The 20,959-nt window shown below is 41.6% G+C and overlaps 1 protein-coding gene across 3 annotated transcripts in view; it reads right to left on the bottom strand.

Moving 5' to 3' along the window:
• Positions 1-709: 709 nt before the first annotated feature.
• Positions 710-20,959, bottom strand: part of fas (Fas cell surface death receptor) — a 41,144-nt gene continuing 20,894 nt past the window's right edge. Inside the window, exons 1-9 of one of the 3 annotated variants that reach the window (XM_061911803.1) lie at positions 20,897-20,959; positions 18,683-18,798; positions 18,429-18,566; positions 16,113-16,233; positions 15,968-16,038; positions 14,655-14,741; positions 14,487-14,572; positions 12,209-12,227; positions 710-3,797 (exon numbers count right to left, since the gene is read on the bottom strand). The exon at positions 20,897-20,959 is cut by the window's right edge and continues 71 nt beyond it. In XM_061911803.1, the coding sequence (XP_061767787.1) occupies positions 3,520-3,797; positions 12,209-12,227; positions 14,487-14,572; positions 14,655-14,741; positions 15,968-16,038; positions 16,113-16,233; positions 18,429-18,566; positions 18,683-18,798; positions 20,897-20,959 (979 nt within the window). In that variant the 3' untranslated portion in view covers positions 710-3,519. Of the gene's footprint in view, positions 3,798-10,113; positions 11,178-12,208; positions 12,228-14,486; positions 14,573-14,654; positions 14,742-15,967; positions 16,039-16,112; positions 16,234-18,428; positions 18,567-18,682; positions 18,799-20,896 lie in introns of those variants that run through there. The other 2 variants (XM_061911805.1, XM_061911804.1) reach the window with 2 other exon arrangements.

Below are 20,959 nucleotides of genomic sequence, written 5' to 3'. Positions count from 1 at the left end.
CATGTTTAGCTACTCCTCGTCCTAGACCAGTGCTTCTCAAACGGGGGTACGTGTACACCTGGGGGTACTTGAAGGTATGCCAAGGGGTACGGGAGATTTTTTTTTAAATATTCTAAAAACAGCAACAATTCAAAAATCCTTTATAAATATATTTATTGAATAATACTTCAACAAAATATGAATGTAAGTTCATAAAGTGTGAAAAGAAATACAACAATGCAATATTCAGTGTTGACATGTTCCATAAATATTTATTTTTTTGTGAAGAAATGTTTAGAAGTAAGTTGATGAATCCAGATGGATCTCTATTACAATCCCCAAAGAGGACTCTTTAAGTTGATGATTACTTCTATGTGGAGAAATCTGCATTTATCATTGAATCACTTGTTTATTTTTCAACAACTTTTTAGTTATTTTTATATCTTTTTTTCCAAATAGTTGAAGAACGACCACTACAAATGAGCAATATTTTGCACTGTTATACAATTTAATAAATCAGAAAGTGATGACATAGTGCTGTATTTTACTTCTTTATCTCTTTTTCCACAAGGGAGCAGGTTTGATGTTGAGATTGGTGGGGACACAAAAGTGCTCCAAGGCAGCACTCTGAAAGTTTACTTTTTTTTTTTTTTTTTACATTAGCAATCATAATTTCAGGTCATGCAGATGTTATAAGTAAAGCAACTAAAATGAAAGCAAAGGAGACAACTTGGAAGAGTTCTCCTCTTTACTCTTTAGTGTAGTGCAAGTGTGCATCATGCTGTCAATCAACATCAACAACATCACAAATACATTCATGCAATACAACATTGTAAATAAACAATGAACTGTAATAATCTTTTCCCCAACTTGTGTTTAAATCACTCACAATTTTTCCCTTCATTTACTTCTTTCTATTGCTGCTTTTGTTCTGTAAATATGTTACATAAAACTAAAAAAAAAATCAAAAAATAAAACGGAAAGGTGAAATGCCGCGATCTGATTGGCTGTTAACCGTGGTTTAAATCTTCTAAAGCCTGATCACAGCGCAGGCTATCACTCCGCCTCAGGCACGCATGACTGCTATGAACGGAAGTTGTTGTCACGTATCCATGACAACGGACCGTTGCAGTCCGTAGTAAAAGACAGCTGATGTTTTTACGATGTTAAAAAAGGGACTCAAGTAGTTGAATTTGCATGTTTAAGGTTAACTTTCAGGGTTAACAATGTTAGAGGGGACTGAGCATTGACTTTCACCTGGAAAAAAAGCGTAGGAAAAGACGAGATGCAGTGCTAATTTGGAGCTAACGTCTGGATAGGTGGGACTGCTTTTTCCACAGTGAGGAGTGACAGCGGGGACAGCCAATCACACGTAAGTTAGCATGAAAGCGGCAACCAATCAGGGAGTGATATTTAGGTTAGAGGCGGGACTTCTAGCAGAGACCGACATTTAACCCTTTGTGTGCCATAATCATTGACTAAACATTACGGGCAGTGCTTGTATTGATAGTGACTACACTGGATATTGGGTAGGGACGTGTCCCCAGTGTCCCAATATCCCAATTCTACGCCCTGGTTTTTTCAAGCAAAAATGCTTTGCTGTGATTAGGGGGTACTTGAATGGAAAACATGTTCCCAGGGGGTACATGACTGAAAAAAGGTTGAGAAGCACTGTCCTAGAACACTGCCGACCGCAGATGGATGTTAGCTGCTAGCTAGCTAGCCATGTTTTAAAGCACCTCTCTTCCTGGGGGAGTTTCAGTGTTATAACGTCAACAAACTGCAGGACAGCCTGCAGTTTGCGTACCAGGCAGGCGTTGGTGTGGAGGATGATATCCTTTACCTGCTGCACATCTGGATAAGGGAAATGGCACTGTGAGGATCCTGTTCCTGGACTTCTCGAGTGCCTTTAATACCGTCCAGCCCCACCTCCTTCAGGACAAGCTCTACAAAACGCGAGTGGACCCCTGCGTGGTTGCCTGGATTTCGAACTACCTCACCGACAGGCCACAGTCTGTCAGACTGAAGGACATCAGGTCTGACACTGTGATCAGCAGCACCGGAGCACCGCAGGGAACGGTGCTGGCCCCTCTTCTCTTCACCCTCTACACCGCTGACTTCTGCTACAACTCAGAGCTGTGTCACATCCAGAAGTACGCGGATGACACAGCCATCGTCGGGTGCATCAGGGGCGGCAGAGAGGAGGAGTTTCGGAACCTGGTGAGGGACTTTGTTGTCTGGAGCCACACGAACCTCTTGCAGCTCAATCCGTCAAAGACCAAGGAGCTGGTCATTGACTTTGGGAGGTCGAGTCCACGGTCACAACCTATTGTGATCCAGGGAGTTGAGGTACAGACCGTGGACTCATTCAAGTACCTCTGGGTTTGGGGGTGGACAATAAGCTGGACTGGACTGTTAACAGGACCACCAGTACAAGAAAGGACAGAGCAGGCTGTACTTCCTCAGGAGACTGCACTCCTTCAACATTTGTAGAAAACTCCTGTGGATGTACTACCAGTCTGTGGTTGCCAGTGTTCTGTTCTACATGGTAGTGTGCTGGGGGGGCAGTACATCTAAGAAGGACAGCTCCAGACTTGAGATACTGATCAGGCGGGCCGGTTCTACAATGGGAATGAAAGTGGACTCAGTGGTGAGGGTGGCAGAGAAGAGGACTGTGGACAAACTAGTGAGCATCCTGGATGATGCCAGTCACCCTCTGCATAGTGTTATCAGTAGCCAGAGGAGCCTGTTCAGTTCTAGACTGCTTCATCCCAAGTGCAGGACTAATAGACTCAAGAACTCCTTTGTCCCACACGCCTTAGACTGTACAACTCCTCTCTGGTGCAATACTTTTTCATAACATGCTCACTACTGCCTACTTTGTCTTGTTATATTCTTATTTTACTGTTATATTGTTATTCCCATTGTTGCTTTTTATTCTTATTGTAATATTTCTCTATTTTGTTTACATTTAAACCCCCATTATTTACTTTTACTTTTTTTAAATTGATCTCAACTCTGTACATTGCTGCTGGAATTTTAATTTTCCTGAAGGAATCAATAAAGTACTATCTATCTATTTATCTTTACTTTTTACGCCAAAATGCGTTCAATCTCCCATTTCTGTCTACACAGTGTCTGCTTGCAAGTACTCTGTGATCGTGCGCTGCCGAACATGCTCCTCTGCTCGTAAAAACCAGCGGAGTCATGACATGACAACAATGTGCAGTCTAACCTTTTTTTCAATTTGTCGCACTTTTATTATTTCATTATTTTTTATCTTGCAATTTTACTTTTTATTGGAACCCTTTTACCATCTTGCTTTGGCACTATCTTGTTTAGCTCATTCATTGTTCATCTTCCTTCTAAGCACTTTGGTCCAATTTAAAAACTGTTACAAACGTGCTATATAAATAAAGTTGTCTTGCCTACCTTTGAAAAAAATACATATATATATGGCAAACCAGTAATTTTCAAATATAGTACCACTTGTGATTCATTAGTAGCACTGTACTACACACCACACAACCCTATAACATATTAATAGATTCTTAATAAAATATTCACCACTTTCTGCTTTGTGTTGTTGTGTTGGGTTTTTCCCAGGGTCTCTACCAAGTTTTTCATGGCGTCCTTTCCCTGCAGCTCCACCCACTTCCTCAGCAGATGCAGCGTCCGCTCCTCAGCATCATTCGGGGAATTCAGTTCGCAATCCTCAATGGCGACGGGATTCATCCCGCTTTGAATTGCGACGCGGCGCATGGTCTTCCATCCGACCACGCCTGCGATGTCAGGCAGGTGAGGCAAAGGATCCGTGTCTGGAAAACGGGTCCATCATCAGTAGTTGATGTGCACATGGAAGTCGGAGCAGGCAATTAGGTTACCGTGGGAGCTCAATTTATTAACCAAGCTGTTTTTTACATGCTTTTTTCTTTTTTTTTTCTCTTTGCTATTTGGGCTTATTGGACCCTAATTAGAACCAAAAACTAAGAATCATCTTTTGATATGATGTACTTAGTCCATAAGTACACAAAAGTGTACTTCATGTTTAGTGACATGCTAATTCTTATTTTTACACATTTTTTTCCCCAAATTCCATTGCATGTTATACTCTTCTGACACCACCAGATAGCAGTATAAGTGTCCACACAAGTGGCCATAATACCCCAATTCAGTAGTGCACACAATTTTGGAAATAAGAGCTAAAAGGTGCTGTCCACACGTGGCCACAAAGCCTTTAGAGCAGGGGTCCCCAAACTTTTCGACCCAGGGGCCGCATTGTGTTAAAAAACAAATTGGCCATTGGCCAGGGTATGTATACATACATACGTGTATATATTTTATATATATATATATATATATATATATATATATATATATATATATATATATATACTGATGCTCTTTTAAATATGTCTCTTACACTTGATGCAATTTTTTGTACCAATCTTAACTGTAATGATATATATATATATATACATACATATATATGTATATATATACATAGAGATACATATATATGTAAATATATGCATATATATATATATATATATATATATATATATACACACACCCCATCGGACCCACCGTGCGTAGCGCTCCACACTATAATTGATAGCTGTGGTCTTACACAAATAATAAATGAACCGACGCATCGCAGCGGTAATACGATAGACGTAGTGCTTGTCAGGGGTATCACCTTCCAAAGTTACGATACTCCCGTATACTAAAGTATTGTCCGATCATTACCTTATAAAATTCGAGGTTCAGACTCATGTTCGTCAAAATAATAATAATAATAATAACTGCTATAGCAGCCGCAACATTAATACGGCCACAACGACAACTCTTGCTGACCTACTGCCCTCGGTAATGGCACCATTCCCAAAGTATGTGGGCTCTATTGATAACCTCACTAACAACTTTAACGACGCCCTGCGCGAAACCTTTGATAACATAGCACCGCTAAAGTTAAAAAAGGCTCCAAAAAAGCGCACCCCGTGGTTTACAGAAGAAACTAGAGCTCAGAAATTATTATGTAGAAAGCTGGAACGCAAATGGCGCACGACTAAACTTGAGGTGCACCATCAAGCATGGAGTGATAGTTTAATAACTTATAAACGCATGCTTACCTTAGCTAAAGCTAAATATTACTCAAATCTCATCCACCGTAATAAAAACGATCCTAAATTTTTGTTTAGTACGGTAGCATCGCTAACCCAACAAGGGACCCCTTCCAGTAGCTCCACCCACTCAGCTGATGACTTTATGCAATTCTTTAGTAAGAAAATTGAAGTCATTAGAAAGGAGATTAAAGACAATGCATCCCAGCTACAACGGGGTTCTATTGACACTGACACGATTGTATATACGGTGGATACTGCCCTCCAAAATAGTTTCTCTCGTTTTGAGGAAATAACATTAGAGGAATTGTTACAACGTGTAAATGGAATAAAACAAACAACATGTTTACTTGACCCTCTTCCTGGGAAACTGATCAAGAAGCTCTTTGTATTATTAGGTCCATCAGTGCTAAATATTATAAACTTATCACTTTCCTCGGGCACTGTTCCCCTAGCATTCAAAAAACCGGTTATTCATCCTCTTCTTAAAAGACCTAACCTCGATCCTGACCTCATGGTAAACTACCGACCGGTGTCTCACCTTCCCTTTATTTCAAAAATCCTTGAAAAAATTGTTGCGGAGCAGTTAAATGAACACTTAGCGTCTAACAATCTATGTGAAACCTTTTAATCCGGTTTCAGGGCAAATCACTCCACGGAGACAGCCCTCGCAAAATTGACTAATGATCTATTGCTAACGATGGATTCTGATGTGTCATCTATGTTGCAGCTCCTCGATCTTAGCGCTGCTTTCGATACCGTCGATCATAATATTTTATTAGAACGTATCAAAACACGAATTGGTATGTCAGACTTAGCCCTGTCTTGGTTTAACTCTTATCTTACTGATAGGATGCAGTGTGTCTCCCATAACAATGTGACCTCGGACTACGTTAAGGTAACGTGTGGAGTTCCCCAGGGTTCGGTCCTTGGCCCTGCACTCTTCAGCATCTACATGCTGCCGCTAGGTGACATCATACGCAAATACGGTGTTAGCTTTCACTGTTATGCTGATGACACCCAACTCTACATGCCCCTAAAGCTGACCAACACGCCGGATTGTAGTCAGCTGGAGGCGTGTCTTAATGAAATTAAACAATGGATGTCCGCTAACTTTTTGCAACTCAACGCCAAAAAAATGGAAATGCTGATTATCGGTCCTGCTAGACACCGACCTCTATTTAGTAATACAACTCTAACATTTGACAACCAAACAATTAAACAAGGTGACACGGTAAAGAATCTGGGTATTATCTTCGACCCAACTCTCTCCTTTGAGGCACACATTAAAAGCGTTACTAAAACGGCCTTCTTTCATCTCCGTAATATCGCTAAAATTCGCTCCATTCTGTCCACTAAAGACGCTGAGATCATTATCCATGCGTTTGTTACGTCTCGCCTCGACTACTGTAACGTATTATTTCGGGTCTCCCCATGTCTAGCATTAAAAGATTACAGTTGGTACAAAATGCGGCTGCTAGACTTTTGACAAGAACAAGAAAGTTTGATCACATTACGCCTGTACTGTATATACCTTTATATACATATATACATACATATATACCTATACTGTATATACCTTTATATACATATATACAAACATATATACCTATACTGTATATACCTTTATATACATATATACATACATATATACCTATACTGTATATACCTTTATATACATATATACATACATATATACCTATACTGTATATACCTTTATATACATATATACATACATATATACCTATACTGTATATACCTTTATATACATATATACATACATATATACCTATACTGTATATACCTTTATATACATATATTCATACATATATACCTATACTGGCTCACCTGCACTGGCTTCCTGTGCACTTAAGATGTGACTTTAAGGTTTTACTACTTACGTATAAAATACTACACGGTCTAGCTCCATCCTATCTTGCTGATTGTATTGTACCATATATATCAAATGACTCCGGCTTATTAATGATTCCCAAACCCCCAAAAAAGTCTGCGGGCTATAGAACGTTTTCCATTTGGACTCCAGTACTCTAGAATGCCCTCCCGGTAACAGTTCGAGATGCCACCTCAGTAGAAGCATTTAAGTCACACCTTAAAACTCATTTGTATACTCTAGCCTTTAAATAGACTCCCCTTTTTAGACCAGTTGATCTGCCGTTTCTTTTCTTTTTCTCCTATGTCCCACTCTCCCTTGTGGAGGGGGTCCAGTCCGATGGTCATGGATGACATACTGGCTGTCCAGAGTCGGGACCCAGGATGTACTGCTCGCCTGTGTATCGGCTGGGGACATCTTTGCGCTGCTGATCCGCCCCCACTTGGGATGGTTTCCTGCTGGCTCCGCTGTGGACGGGACTCTCGCTGCTGTGTTGGATCCGCTTTGGACTGGACTCTCGCGGCTGTGTTGGATCCACTATGGATTGAACTTTCACAGTATCATGTTAGACCCACTCGACATCCATTGCTTTCGGTCCCCTAGAGGGGGGGGGTTGCCCACATATGAGGTCCTCTCCAAGGTTTCTCATAGTCATCATTGTCACCGACGTCCCACTGAGTGTGAGTTTTCCTTGCCCTTATGTGGGCCTACCGAGGATGTGGTAGTGGTTTGTGCAGCCCTTTGAGACACTAGTGATTTAGGGCTATATAAGTAAACATTGATTGATTGATTGATATATATATATACATATATATATATATATATATATATATATATATATATATATACACACACACACATATATGTATATATACATATATTTCCACTGATGTTTAAAAACTCTACACTCGGAGACTATTGTATATGACATCACGTTATCAATGGGAAATTGCATTTTTAGACAATAGATTTTGCCTGAGCGGCTAAGAGACCCCGAGAGTAACAAGGGGTAGAAAATGGATTGATGCTCGAAAGGACAGATGAAATTAATAATAATTAAAAAAAATAAAACTTTTTTTTTTTTGGTCGGATCCAGCCGCGGGCTGGATTTTGGACCACGGGCCATAGTTTGGGGACCCCTGCATTAGAGGTTTTAAGAGTGTTTTTAGATATGAGTCGTATCTTAAAGTATGAGAAGCAAGCATCGCCGCCATAAGTTGGGAGTGTCAAAGGCAACAGTGAACGCCGTAAGATCTGCACAAAGAAATGTGGTTGACATTAGTTGACATGAGCTTTAGTTGACAGCTAAGGATGGAGATAACTTTGTTTTGCGACCATGAAAAGGAAAAAAGTGAGTGTGAAGGATTAAAGTCATTAAAAAAAAACAATGTTTTACATCTAAAACATGACCGAGCCTATAGCTAACACACACACATACTGTATTTTTTGGACTATAAGTCGCAGTTTTTTTCATAGTTTGGCCGGGGGTGCGACTTATACTCAGGAGCGACTTATGTGTGAAATTATTAACACATTAGCGTAAAATATCAAATAATATTATGTATCTCATTCACGTAAGAGACTAGACATATAAGATTTCATGGGATTTATGGATTAGGAGTGAGAGATAGTTTGGTAAAGGTATAGCATGTTCTATATGTTATAGTTATTTGAATGACTCTTACCATAATATGTTAGGTTAACATAGCAGTTGCTTATTTATGCCTCATATAACCTACACTTATTCAGCCTGTTGTTATTTATTTTAAATTGTCTTTCAAATGTCTATTCTTGGTGTTGGGTTTTAAATAAATTTCTCCAAAAAATGTGACTTATACTCCAGTGCGACTTATATAAGTTTTTTCCTTCTTTATTATGCATTTTCGGCAGGTGCGACTTATACTCCGGAGCGACTTATACTCTGAAAAATGCGGTATATACATTTACAAAACCCAAAAAGCAGTGAAGTTGTCACGATGTGTTAAATAAAAACAGAATATTTGCAAATCCTTTTCAACTTATATTCAATTGAAAAGACTGCAAAGATAAGATATTTCATGTTGATGCTGGGAAGTTTAAAGGCCTACTGAAAGCCACTACTAGCCACCACGCAGTCTGATAGTTTATATATCAATGATGAAATATTAACATTGCAACACATGCCAATATGCCCGCTTTAGTTTACTAAATTGCAATTTTAAATTTCCCGGGCCTTTTTTCTTGAAAACATCGCGTAATGATGACGTGTACGCGTGACGTCACGGGCTGTTAGGCAATATGAGCGCTGCACACACACACAGCTAAAAGTCGTCTGCTTTAACGGCATAATTACACAGTATTTTGGACATCTGTGTTGCTGAATCCTTTGCAATTTGTTCAATTAATATTGGAGAAGTCAAAGTAGAAAGACGGAGTGGGGAAGCTTTAGCCTTTAGCCACACAAACACACGGTGATTCCTTGTTTAAAATTCACAGAGGTGAAACTTTACTATGGATCACAGCGAACATGGATCCCAACCAAATGTCAACCAGCAGGTTTCGGTGAGGAAATTGTGGTTAAAAAGTCGCTTCTTACTGGATATCAGCTGAGCTTGTGCCGTCCATAAAGCTGCCGTCGACTTCCCCGAGACACTGCGGGTCAACACCCGGCCGTGGACACACCCCTCCGACTATCAGGTACTGTTAAACTCACTAAAACACTAGCAACACAATAGAAAGATAAGCGATTTCCCAGATTTATCCTAGTAAATGTGTCTAAAAACATCTGAATCAGTCACAATGCAATCAGGTTTTTTTTTTTCTTTCTAGTCCGTCGCTATCAATATCCTCAAACACGAATCTTTCATCCTCGCTCAAATTAATGGGGAAATTGTCGTTTCCTCGGTCTGAATAACACTTTTTGTTGGAGGCTCCCATTAAAAACAAAGTGAAGATGTGAGGAGCCATCAACATGTGACGCATCGTCTGCGACTTCCGGTAGAGGCAGGGCTTTTCTCCACTTGCCAACTTTAACATCGATGTTCTCTACTAAGTCCTTTCAGCAAAAATATGGCAATATGGGGAAATGATGAAGTATGACACATAGAATGGAGCTGCTATCCCCGTTTAAATAAGAACATCTCATTTCAGTAGGCCTTTAATACATTGCAGAATAGTTGTCACAGGGGCATTTTCACCACTTTGTCACATGGCCTTTTCTTTCAACAACACTTGTTTGGGAACTGAGGAGAACAAATGTTGAAGCTTTTTAGTGGAATTCTCTGCCATTCTTGCTTGATGTACAGCTTAACTTCTTCAACAGTCTCCTGCCTCATATTTTAGGCTTCATATTGCGCCACACATTTTCAAAGGGGGACAGGTCTGGACTACAGGCAGGCCAGTCTAGTACCCACACTCTTTTACTACAAAGCCGCGCTGTTGTAACACGTGGCTAGGCATTGTCTTACTGAAATAAGCAGGGGCGTCCATGACAACGTTGCTTGGATGACAACATATGTTGCTCCAAAAGCTGTATGTACCTTTCAGCATTAATGGTGCCTTCACACATGTGTAAGTTACCCATGCCTTGGCCACTAATACACCCCCATATCATCACACATGTGTAAGTTACCCATGCCTTGAGCACTAATACACCCCCATACCATCACACATGCTGACTACAACACTTTCACCCTACAACAATCACTAATACACCCCCATACCATCACACATGCTGACTACAACACTTTCACCCTACAACAATCACTAATACACCCCCATACCATCACACATGCTGACTACAACACTTTCACCCTACAACAATCACTAATACACCCCCATACCATCACACATGCTGACTACAACACTTTCACCCTACAACAATCACTAATACACCCCCATACCATCACACATGCTGACTACAACACTTTGCGCCTAGAACAGTCCGGATGGTTCTTTTCCTCTTTGGTCACGACATGTGTGTCAGGGCCGGCTCCGAGATCGGCGACAGGTGCGTATATGGCCCACCTGGGCGAAGTTGTCTGATCACCTGACTCTACAAAAGGGCAGCGGCAGGGAAGGAAGTGGTTGCTGAAGTCGGAGTTGATGAGAGAGAGAACCCGAGCAAGTGCGAAAGCAAGAGCGAGACGGAGACGCTGAAGGCTGAAAAGCGCACCAAAGAGAGCAACTGCCGCCAGACGCGAGTGCTGAAATGCAGAAGAAGGGCAAGAAAAGAAGAGTTTATTGCAAAAAAAAAACGTAATCTCAAAACAGCCACGCATTTCATGTCAGTCATTGGTGGTCCGAGGAACCCGGAGGTGCGAGTCTTCCACAGCCCAATTTCCAAAAAGTATTTTAAATGCGGACTCGCTAGACCAGAGAACACTTTTCCACTTTGCATCAGTCCATCTTTGGTAAGCTTGGGCCCAGCAAAGCCAGTGGCGTTTCTGGGTGTTGTTGATAAATGGGTTTGGCTTTGCATAGTAGAGTTTTAACTTGCACTTACAGATGTAGCGACTAACTGTAGTTACAGACAGTGGTTTTATGAAGTGTTTCTGAGCCCTGTGGCGATATCCTTTACACCCTGATTCGCTTTTTGATCTGAAGGATCGAAGTCACGGGCATTGCCGATTAAGTGCAATGATTTCTCCACATTCTCTGAACCTTTTGATGATATTACAGACCATAGATGGTGAAATCCCTAAATTCCTTGCAATAACTGGTTGAGAAATGTTGTTCTTAAACTGTTTGGACAATTTGCTCACGCATTTGTTCGCAAAGTGGCGACCCTTGCCCCGTCCTTGTTTGTGAATGAGTGAGCATTTCATGGAAGCTGCTTTTATACCCAATCATGGCACCCACCTGTTCCCAATTAGCTTGTTCACTTGTGGGATGTTCCAAATAAGTGTTTGATGAGCATTTCTCAACTTTCTCAGTTGTTTTTGCCACTTGTGCCAGCTCTTTTGAAACATGTTGCAGGCATCGAATTCCAAATGAGCTAATATTTGCAAAAAATCAAGTTTACCAGTTTGAACGTTAAGTATCTTGTCTTTGCAGTCTATTCAATTGAATATAGGTTGAAAAGTATTTTGTTTTTATTTACCATTTACTTAACGTGACAACATAACTGGTTTGGGGTTTTGTATATGAGGCCCAGAATGTTACAGTTTGTACACGCTATCAGGCCCCAACTACTCTAAAGTAAGTTTACCCGAGAAGTAAATCAAATTAGACTTACCACTCAGATGCTGCAACACCTGCAGGAAACAAAAAAAGGTAGAATGTGAGTCAACACAGTATTGAATATTGCAGCAATAAAACCTCAAACAATCACGTCACACAAAAGCACAAAAGCAGTTTGTGGCGACCAACTCGTACTTCCTGGCGAGGGTAGCGGACAAGCGAAACAGAAGACCAACTGAACATTGCTCACATAGCATTGCAGGATTAAGAAGAAACCATGTTGGATAAAACTGTCCAGAAGTTCTCTAAATAGATCAGATGATGTGGACATAAGACTTGACATCCGTAGTCTACAGCAGTGTTTTTCAACCTTTTCTGAGCCGAGGCACATTTTTTTTCATTGAAAAAATCCCGAGGCACACCACCAGCAGCAAAAAAGGGATGTAGTTTGTGGACGCTGTCTGCTGGTCCACACGCTGTAAGTCTTTGCTGTCGTCCAGCATTCTATTTTTGTTTACTTTGCGGACCAGTTCAGTTTTAGTTTCATTTTTCGTAGCCATCCCTAAGCTTCAATGCATTTTGTTTACTTTTTGCTTTGAGCATTAGATACCTTTTTACCTGCACGCTGCCTCCCGCTGTCGTCTGCATATTGTGATCACGACAAACCATGTTCCCGGGAATATACGCAAACTTTCCATGGGAATTAATGGGAAATATTGGGAATAAACATTGAATGCAACATGCTAGACTTTGCAGCATGATTAATAGCTAAAAAAAACCCTGATGTAATGCAAATTCAGTAGAATTTCAACCCTGCACTGTGCATTCCTCCATCACATGCACAAATACTTCCCAGCATGCTACACACTACAGCAGGGCTAATGAAGCCAAGGACTTCATCCAGGCAGGTAAGTGTTGATAGTACTAGGGTTAATATATTTGCCCTATGGTATTGAAGTGTAAGTGCTAGTTCCTGTATGACTGTAGACTACTCCAGCAGACGTCCACTCAAGCTAGCTCGCTGTTCCTGTACTTGTTAAATGATTTTGGGGCCAATATCTCTAGCTTGCTAGGTTTATGTACCACCACAGTCTCATAATGCAGTGGTTCTCAACCTTTTATCAGTGATGTACCCCCTGTGAAAATGTTTTAATTCAAGTACACCCTAATCAGAGCAAAGCATTTTTGGTTGAAAAAAGGAGATAAAGAAGTAAAATACAGCACTATGTCATCAGTTTCTGATTTATTAAATTGTATAACAGTGCAAAATGTTGCTCATTTGTAGTGGTCGTTCTTCAACTATTTGGAAAAAAACATAAAAAAATAACTAAAAACTTGTTGAAAAATAAACAAGTGATTCAATTACAAATAAAGAACATAGAAGTAATCTGCCCTTCCCTCACCAATGCTGCAGTGTGCACAATTTGTTTTGTTTTTAACCCCTTCTGAACCCTGAACGTACATTGAAGTGAAGTGAAACATATTTATATAGCGCTTTTCTCTAGTGACTCAAAGCGCTATACATAGTGAAACCCAATATCTAAGTTACATTTAAACCAGTGTGGGTGGCACTGGGAGCAGGTGGGTATAGTGTCTTGCCCAAGGACACAACAGCAGTGACTAGGAATGGCGGAAGCGGGAATCGAACCTGCAACCCTCAAGTTGCTGGCACGGCCGCTCTACCAACCGAGCTATACCGCCCCATTCATAAGAAAATACACACAACCCTAACACAAAATGCCGAACATTTGAGGCATTTAAGAAACTCCACCCGGACAGCCCCGCAAAAGAGGACATGTCTGGTGAAAAGAGGAGGTATGGTCAGTCTATCCTAGCCCGGTCGTTGCTAGCATGCCGTGTGTTGTGCTTACCATGAATTGATTTACGTGGGCCCCGACTTAAACAAGTTGAAAAACTTGTTGGGGTGTTACCATTTAGTGGTCAATTGTACGGAATATGTACTGTACTGTGCAATCTACTAATAAAAGTTTTAATCAATCAATCAATTCGGTGTGCATTGTTCACACAACGTGTGGTACGCTACTTAAAATGTCCGTGTGGAAACTCGTTCGGTGCACCTCCGAACCAAAACCCCGTACCGAAACGGTTCAATACAAATACACGTACAGTTACACCCCTACTGGTTTGCAAAAAATATTTGTAAGCCAATGAGGTGAAATGACATCATCTCCCCCGGCACACCAGACAATATCTCACAGTGGTTGGAAAAGATGGGCCAATAGAAGTGCTTATGAAAGACGTAAAGATCCTCAGGGCTGTGGTTTAAGTCCTAATGTTTTTCATATGAAGTCAATTTCACACTAACTACTTACATTTTCCTCCGTCTTATCGCTGTCTGGATCATTTTCCTCAGTTTCATTGCCGTTTGGGTCAGTGAGGGTCCTCTTCTTAGACAGTACTGGTCATTTAACAAACCATATATTTGTTTAGGAATGAAATCAAACACAAAAAAGGGTCATGGCAGTTTGTACAATACTCACCTTTCCTGGTACCGAGCCAGAATAAAAGCCCCCCAACGATGAACACGGCAGCTGCAAATCCTGCACCATAATGAGTTCTCACACTGGCTAAAAACATAAAGAGAAGACACACTATTTTGACAAAAGTATTTGGCCACCTGCCTTGACTCACATATGAACTTGAAGTGATTTCCCATTCCAAACCCATAGGGTTCAATATGATGTAAGTCCACTTTTTGCAGATCTTACAGCGTCAAGTCTTCTGGGGAAGGCTGTCCACAAGGTTGAGGAATGTGTTTATAGGAATTTTCCACCGATCTTCCAAAAGCGCGTTGGTGAGGTCACACACTGATGTTGGTGGAGAAGGCCTGGCTCCAATTAGAGTTCAGGCCAGGACTCTGTGCAGGCCAGTCAAGTTCATCCACGTCTTTATGGACCTTGCTTTGTGCACTGGTGCACAGTCATGTTGGAAGAGGAAGGGGGCCCGCTCCAAACTGTTCCCACAAGTTTGGGAGCATGGAATTGTCCAAAATGTTTTGGTATCCTGGAGCATTCAAAGTTCCTTTCACGGGAACTAAGGGGCCAAGCCCAACGCCTGAAAAAACAACCCCACACCATAATTCCTCCTCCACCAAATTTCACACTAACCACAATGCAGTCGGAAATGTAGTGTTCTCCTAGCAACCTCCAAAGCCAGACTGGTCCATCAGATTGCCAGATGGAAAAGCGTGACTCATCAGTCCAGAGACAGCGTCTCCACAGCTCCAGAGTCCAGTGGCGACGTGCTTTTCAACACAGCATCCTGCGCTTTGCATTGGACTTGGTGATGTATGGCTTAGATGCAGCTGCTCGGCCATGGAAACCCATTCCGTGAAGCTCTCTGCGTACTGTATGTGGGCTAATTGGAAGGTGACATGAAGTTTGGAGCTGTGTAGCAAGTGACTGTGCAGAAAGTGGGCGACCTCTTTGCACCATGCCCTTCAGCATCCACTTGGTGGCTGAGTTGCTGTTGTTCCCAAACTTTTCACTTTTGTAATAATAATGCCGTCAGTTGACTTTGGAATATTTAGCAGCGAGGAAATTTCACGGCTGGATTTGTTCCACGCTTGAAATCACCGAGCTCCTAAGAGCGGCCCATTCTTTCACAAATGTTTGTAGAAACAGTCTTCATGCCTAAGTGCTTGGTTTTATACACCTGTGTCCGGGCCAAGTGATTAGGACACCTGGGTCTCATCGTTTGGATGGGTGGCCGGATACTTTTGGCAATGTGGTGTCTGACAGAAAGGCAAATTCCCCCTAGAACTTGATCAGATCACCAAGCATTAAAACATTACCTTCCAATAAGTCGTTACAGACGGTGTCGTGGGCGGCCCCGCAGGCCACTTTGATGCCCTCTGCACCGCACCTACACCACAACAAAAGCCAAAAGGATAAACATAAAAATATGGATTCAATTTAATGATGGGGAGCAAAACTTACTCCCTGCAAGGGTGGCAGAGTTTACAGCCTGGGTCACTGAGACTGGTGCAAAAGTGACCTGCTTGGCACCGGCACTTGGTGTCGCTGGCCCGGGTGCAGGCGCTGTCCACCTCCAGGTAGGCTGCACGGACAGAAACACAACACCAATACCGTTTCATCCTGGGATGTCCCAAAAAAATCGGACTGCCGATATCATCGGCCGATAAATGCTTTAAAATGTAATATCGGAAATTATCGGCATCAAAAGATGAAAATGTATGACTTTTTAAAACGCCGCTGTGTACACGGACGTAGGGAGAAGTAAATAAACCTTATAAGCACCGCCTTTGCGTGCCGGCCCAGTCACATACAAACCCTGCTTCCATATGAGTTGGGAAATTGTGTTAGATGTAAATATAAACAGAATACAATGATTTGCAAATCCTTTTCAAGCCATATTCAGTTGAATGTACTACAAAGACAACATATTTCATGTTCAAACTCATAAACCTTATTTTTGTTTGCAAATAATCATTAACTTTAGAATTTGATGCCAGCAACACGTGACAAAGAAGTTGGGAAAGGTGGCAATAAATACTGATAAAGTTGAGGAATGCTCATCAAACACTTATTTGGAACATCCCACAGGTGTGCAGGCTAATTGGGAACAGGTGGGTGCCATGATTGGCTATAAAAACAGCTTCCCAAAAAATGCTCAGTCTTTCACAAGAAAGGATGGGGCGAGGTACACCCCTTTGTCCACAACTGTGTGAGCAAATAGTCAAACAGTTTAAGAACAACCTTTCTCAAAAGTGACATTGCAAGAAATTTAGGGATTTCAACATCTACGCTCCATAATATCATCAAAAGGTTCAGAGAATCTGAAGCAGCATGGCCGGAAACCAACATTGAATGACCGTGACCTTCCATCCCTCAGACGCACTGTATCAAAAACCGACATCAATCTCTAAAGGATATCACCACATGAGCTCAGGAACACTTCAGAAAACCACTGTCACTAAATAGAGTTTGTCGCTACATCTGTAAGTGCAAGTTAAAACTCTACTATGCAAATTGAAAGCCATTTATCAACAACATCCAGAAACTGGGCCCGAGATCATCTAAGATGGACTGATGCAAAGTGGAAAAGTGTTCTGTGGTCTGACGAGTCCACATTTCAAATTATATTTGGAAACAGAGGACGTGGTGTCCTCCAGAACATACCATTCGGACTGCTATAGGTGCAAAGTGTAAAAGCCAGCATGTGTGATGGTATGGGGGTGCAATAGTGCCCAAGGCATGGGTAACTTGCACATCTGTGAAGGCACCATTAATGCTGAAAAGTACATACAGCTTTTGGAACAACATATGCTGCCATATAAGCGCCGTCTTTTTCATGGACGCCCCTGCTTATTTCAGCAAGACAATCCCAAACCACCTTCAGCACATGTTACAACAGCGTGGCTTCGTAAAAAAAGAGTGCGGGTACTTTCCTGGCCCGCCTGCAGTCCAGACCTGTCTCCCATGGAAAATGTGTGGTGCATTATGAAGCGTAAAATAGGACAGCGGAGACCCCGGACTGTTGAAGGACTGAAGCTCTACATAAAACAGGAATGGGAAAGAATTCCACTTTCAAAGCTTCAACAATTAGTTTCCTCAGTTCCCAAAGGTTTATTGAGTGTTGTTAAAAGAAAAGGTGATGTAACACAGTGGTGAACATGCCCTTTCCCAACTACTTTGGCACGTCTTGCAGCCATGAAATTCTAAGTTAATTATTATTTGCAAAAAAATAAATAAAGTTTATGAGTTTGAACATCAAATATGTTGTCTTTGTAGCATATTCAACTGAATATGGCTTGAAAAGGATTTGCAAATCATTGTATTCTGTTTATATTTACATCTAACACCATTTCCCAACTCATATGGAAACGGGGTTTGCATTATGTTCATTCCTCAACTTTTTACCACTTGTGCCAGCTTTTTTGAAGCATGTTGCAGGCAACAAATTCCAACTGAGCTAGTATTTGCCAAAAATAACAAAGTTTATCAGTTCAAACGTAAAATATCTTGCCTTTACAGTCTATTCAAGTGAATATAAATTGAAAATGATTTGCAAATCATTGTATTCTGTTTTTATTTCCCATTTACAACACAAACAATGTCATCAAATCCTAAAAGTAAGACTACAGGACTTCACTGCACAGATTTACGGACCCATTTTGGAGGGGTTTTCCCGATAAAATCTCTTGAAATGGAGTGTTTTCTTCAGTGTGCCTTTTAATCAGGCGCGCCCTATGGTCCGAAAAATGCGGTAATGTGGAGAATAAAAGTGCGTACCGTTGGGATGTGAGCAGGACGTGCAGCGCTCGCAGGTCTTCTGCTGGTTTGGGCTGCTCCTGAAGGTGTTTGGCTCACACAGCTCGCACTGTCCGTCACCGGGACTGGCGGATGTGCAGTGCTTCTCCAGACGCTGACCTGCACCACCACAGAGCAAAATGCGAGTAATATCGATGAAAGAATGTGTCAAGGGGCAGCGCGGTTATGAGGGGTCAGCTGGGATAGGCTCCAGCCTGACCCCAGTGTGTGTTTACCAGCAGCACACAAGCAACAGGTGGTGGTGTCATGCTGGTACACGCCATCCACACACTGGGCTTCTCCCTCAAGCCCCGCCCCTCGCCGCTTCCTCCAGACGGCGTCAGTACGGGCGCTGGTGGAGCAAAGTCGTCATTTTATTTCAGACCCAGGAGGCATCCATATCACAGAAAAAGAAACCATATATTGATAAAACCCAAATTAAAAAAATACAAACCCCGTTTCCATATGAGTTGGAGATTGTGTTAGATGTAAATATAAACAGAATACAATGATTTGCAAATCCTTTTCAAGCCATATTCAGTTGAATATGCTACAAAGACAACATATTTCATGTTCAAACTCATAAACTTTATTTTTTTTTTGCAAGTAATAATTAACTTTGAATTTCCTGGCTGCAAGACGTGCCAAAGTAGTTGGGAAAGGGCATGTTCACCACTGTGTTACATCACCTTTTCTTTTAACAACACTCAATAAACGTTTGGGAACTGAGGAAACTAATTGTTGAAGCTTTGAAAGTGGAATTCTTTCCCATTCTTGTTTTATGTAGAGCTTCAGTCCTTCAACAGTCCGGGGTCTCCGCTGTCCTATTTTACGCTTCATAATGCGCCACACATTTTCCATGGGAGACAGGTCTGGACTGCAGGTGGGCCAGGAAACTACCTGCACTCTTTTTTTACAAAGCCACGCTGTTGTAACACGTTCTAATTGTGGTTTGGCCTTGTCTTGCTGAAATAAGCAGGGGCGTCCATGAAAAAGACAGCGCTTAGATGGCAGCATATGTTGTTCCAAAACGTTTCAGCATTAATGGTGCCTTCACAGATGTGTAAGTTACCCATGCCTTGGGCACTAATGCACCCCCATACCATCACACATGCTGGCTTTTACACTTTGCGTGGATAACAGTCTGGATGGTTCGCTTCCCCTTTGGTCTGGATGACACAATGTCGAATATTTCCAAAAACAATTTGAAATGTGGACTCGTCAGACCACAGAACACTTTTCCACTTTGCATCAGTCCATCTTAGATAATCTCGGACCCAGTTTCTGGATGTTGTTGATAAATGGCTTTCGCTTTGCATAGTAGAGCTTTAACTTGTACTTACAGATGTAGCGACCAACTGTATTTAGTGACAGTGGTTTTATGAAGTGTTCCTGCGCCCATGTGGTGATATCCTTTAGAGATCGATGTCGGTTTTTGATACAGTGCCGTCTGAGGGATGGAAGGTCACGGTCATTCAATGTTGGTTTCCGGCCATGCCGCTTACGTGGAGTGATTTCTCCAGATTCTCTGAACCTTTTGATGATATTATGGAGCGTAGATGTTGAAATCCCTAAATTCCTTGCAATGTCACTTTGAGAAAGGTTGTTCTTAAACTGTTTGACTATTTGCTCACACAGTTGTGGACAAAGGGGTGTACCTCGCCCCATCCTTTCTTGTGAAAGACTGAGCATTTTTTGGGAAGCTGTTTTTATAGCCAATCATGGCACCCACCTGTTCCCAATTAGCCTGCACACCTGTGGGATGTTCCATATAAGTGTTTGATGAGCATTCCTCAACTTTATCAGTATTTATTGCCACCTTTCCCAACTTCTTTGTCACGTGTTGCTGGCATCAAATTCTAAAGTTAATGATTATTTGCAAACAAAAAAATGAGTTTGAACATCAGATATGTAGTCTTTGTAGCATATTCAACTGAATATGGCTTGAAAAGGATTTGCAAATCATTGTATTCTGTTTATATTTACATCTAACACCATTTCCCAACTCATATGGAAACGCGGTTGTACTTATTTGTTTACTGTTGTTTTACAGAGAACAATGACATTGATACAGTTGCTATGCTACGAAAAGAGGTAGAATTAAATAAGCTCTGCTTCTTCCTCCTCCTTTTCGGACGTCCTGTGGTCAAACAACTGGACATGTGCGAATAAACTGAAACTGAACCGATTTTTTCCCCGCAGCTCTCAACCAAAGCAAAGAAAAACAAAAGGGGAGATAAATGAAGTTGTGAAAGAGTCCCCAGCCTGTTATTTGGCAGTAAAAGTGTCATCGTCCACTCGCCACTTTTCACATCTTGTCGAGCGTCCAAGAAAGAAAGTGAAGTTAGCGAGCTAACTTTCATTAGCCGCAGCTAAACACACACGGCAGGCGCGCACAGCGACAAACACAACTCGATAAGTTCTTGTGGGCTACTAAAAGATTGACTTACAGCGACAGGTGGACGCCAACGAGGAAGATAAGGATGGAAAAAGTGTCAAAAAGCGACGAGAGA

This window comes from Nerophis ophidion, linkage group LG09, assembly GCF_033978795.1.
Source record: "Nerophis ophidion isolate RoL-2023_Sa linkage group LG09, RoL_Noph_v1.0, whole genome shotgun sequence".
Taxonomy (NCBI): Eukaryota; Metazoa; Chordata; class Actinopteri; order Syngnathiformes; family Syngnathidae; genus Nerophis; species Nerophis ophidion.
The sequence above is the reverse complement of the archived record's forward strand: the minus strand, read 5'-3'. Positions and strand labels throughout refer to the sequence as shown.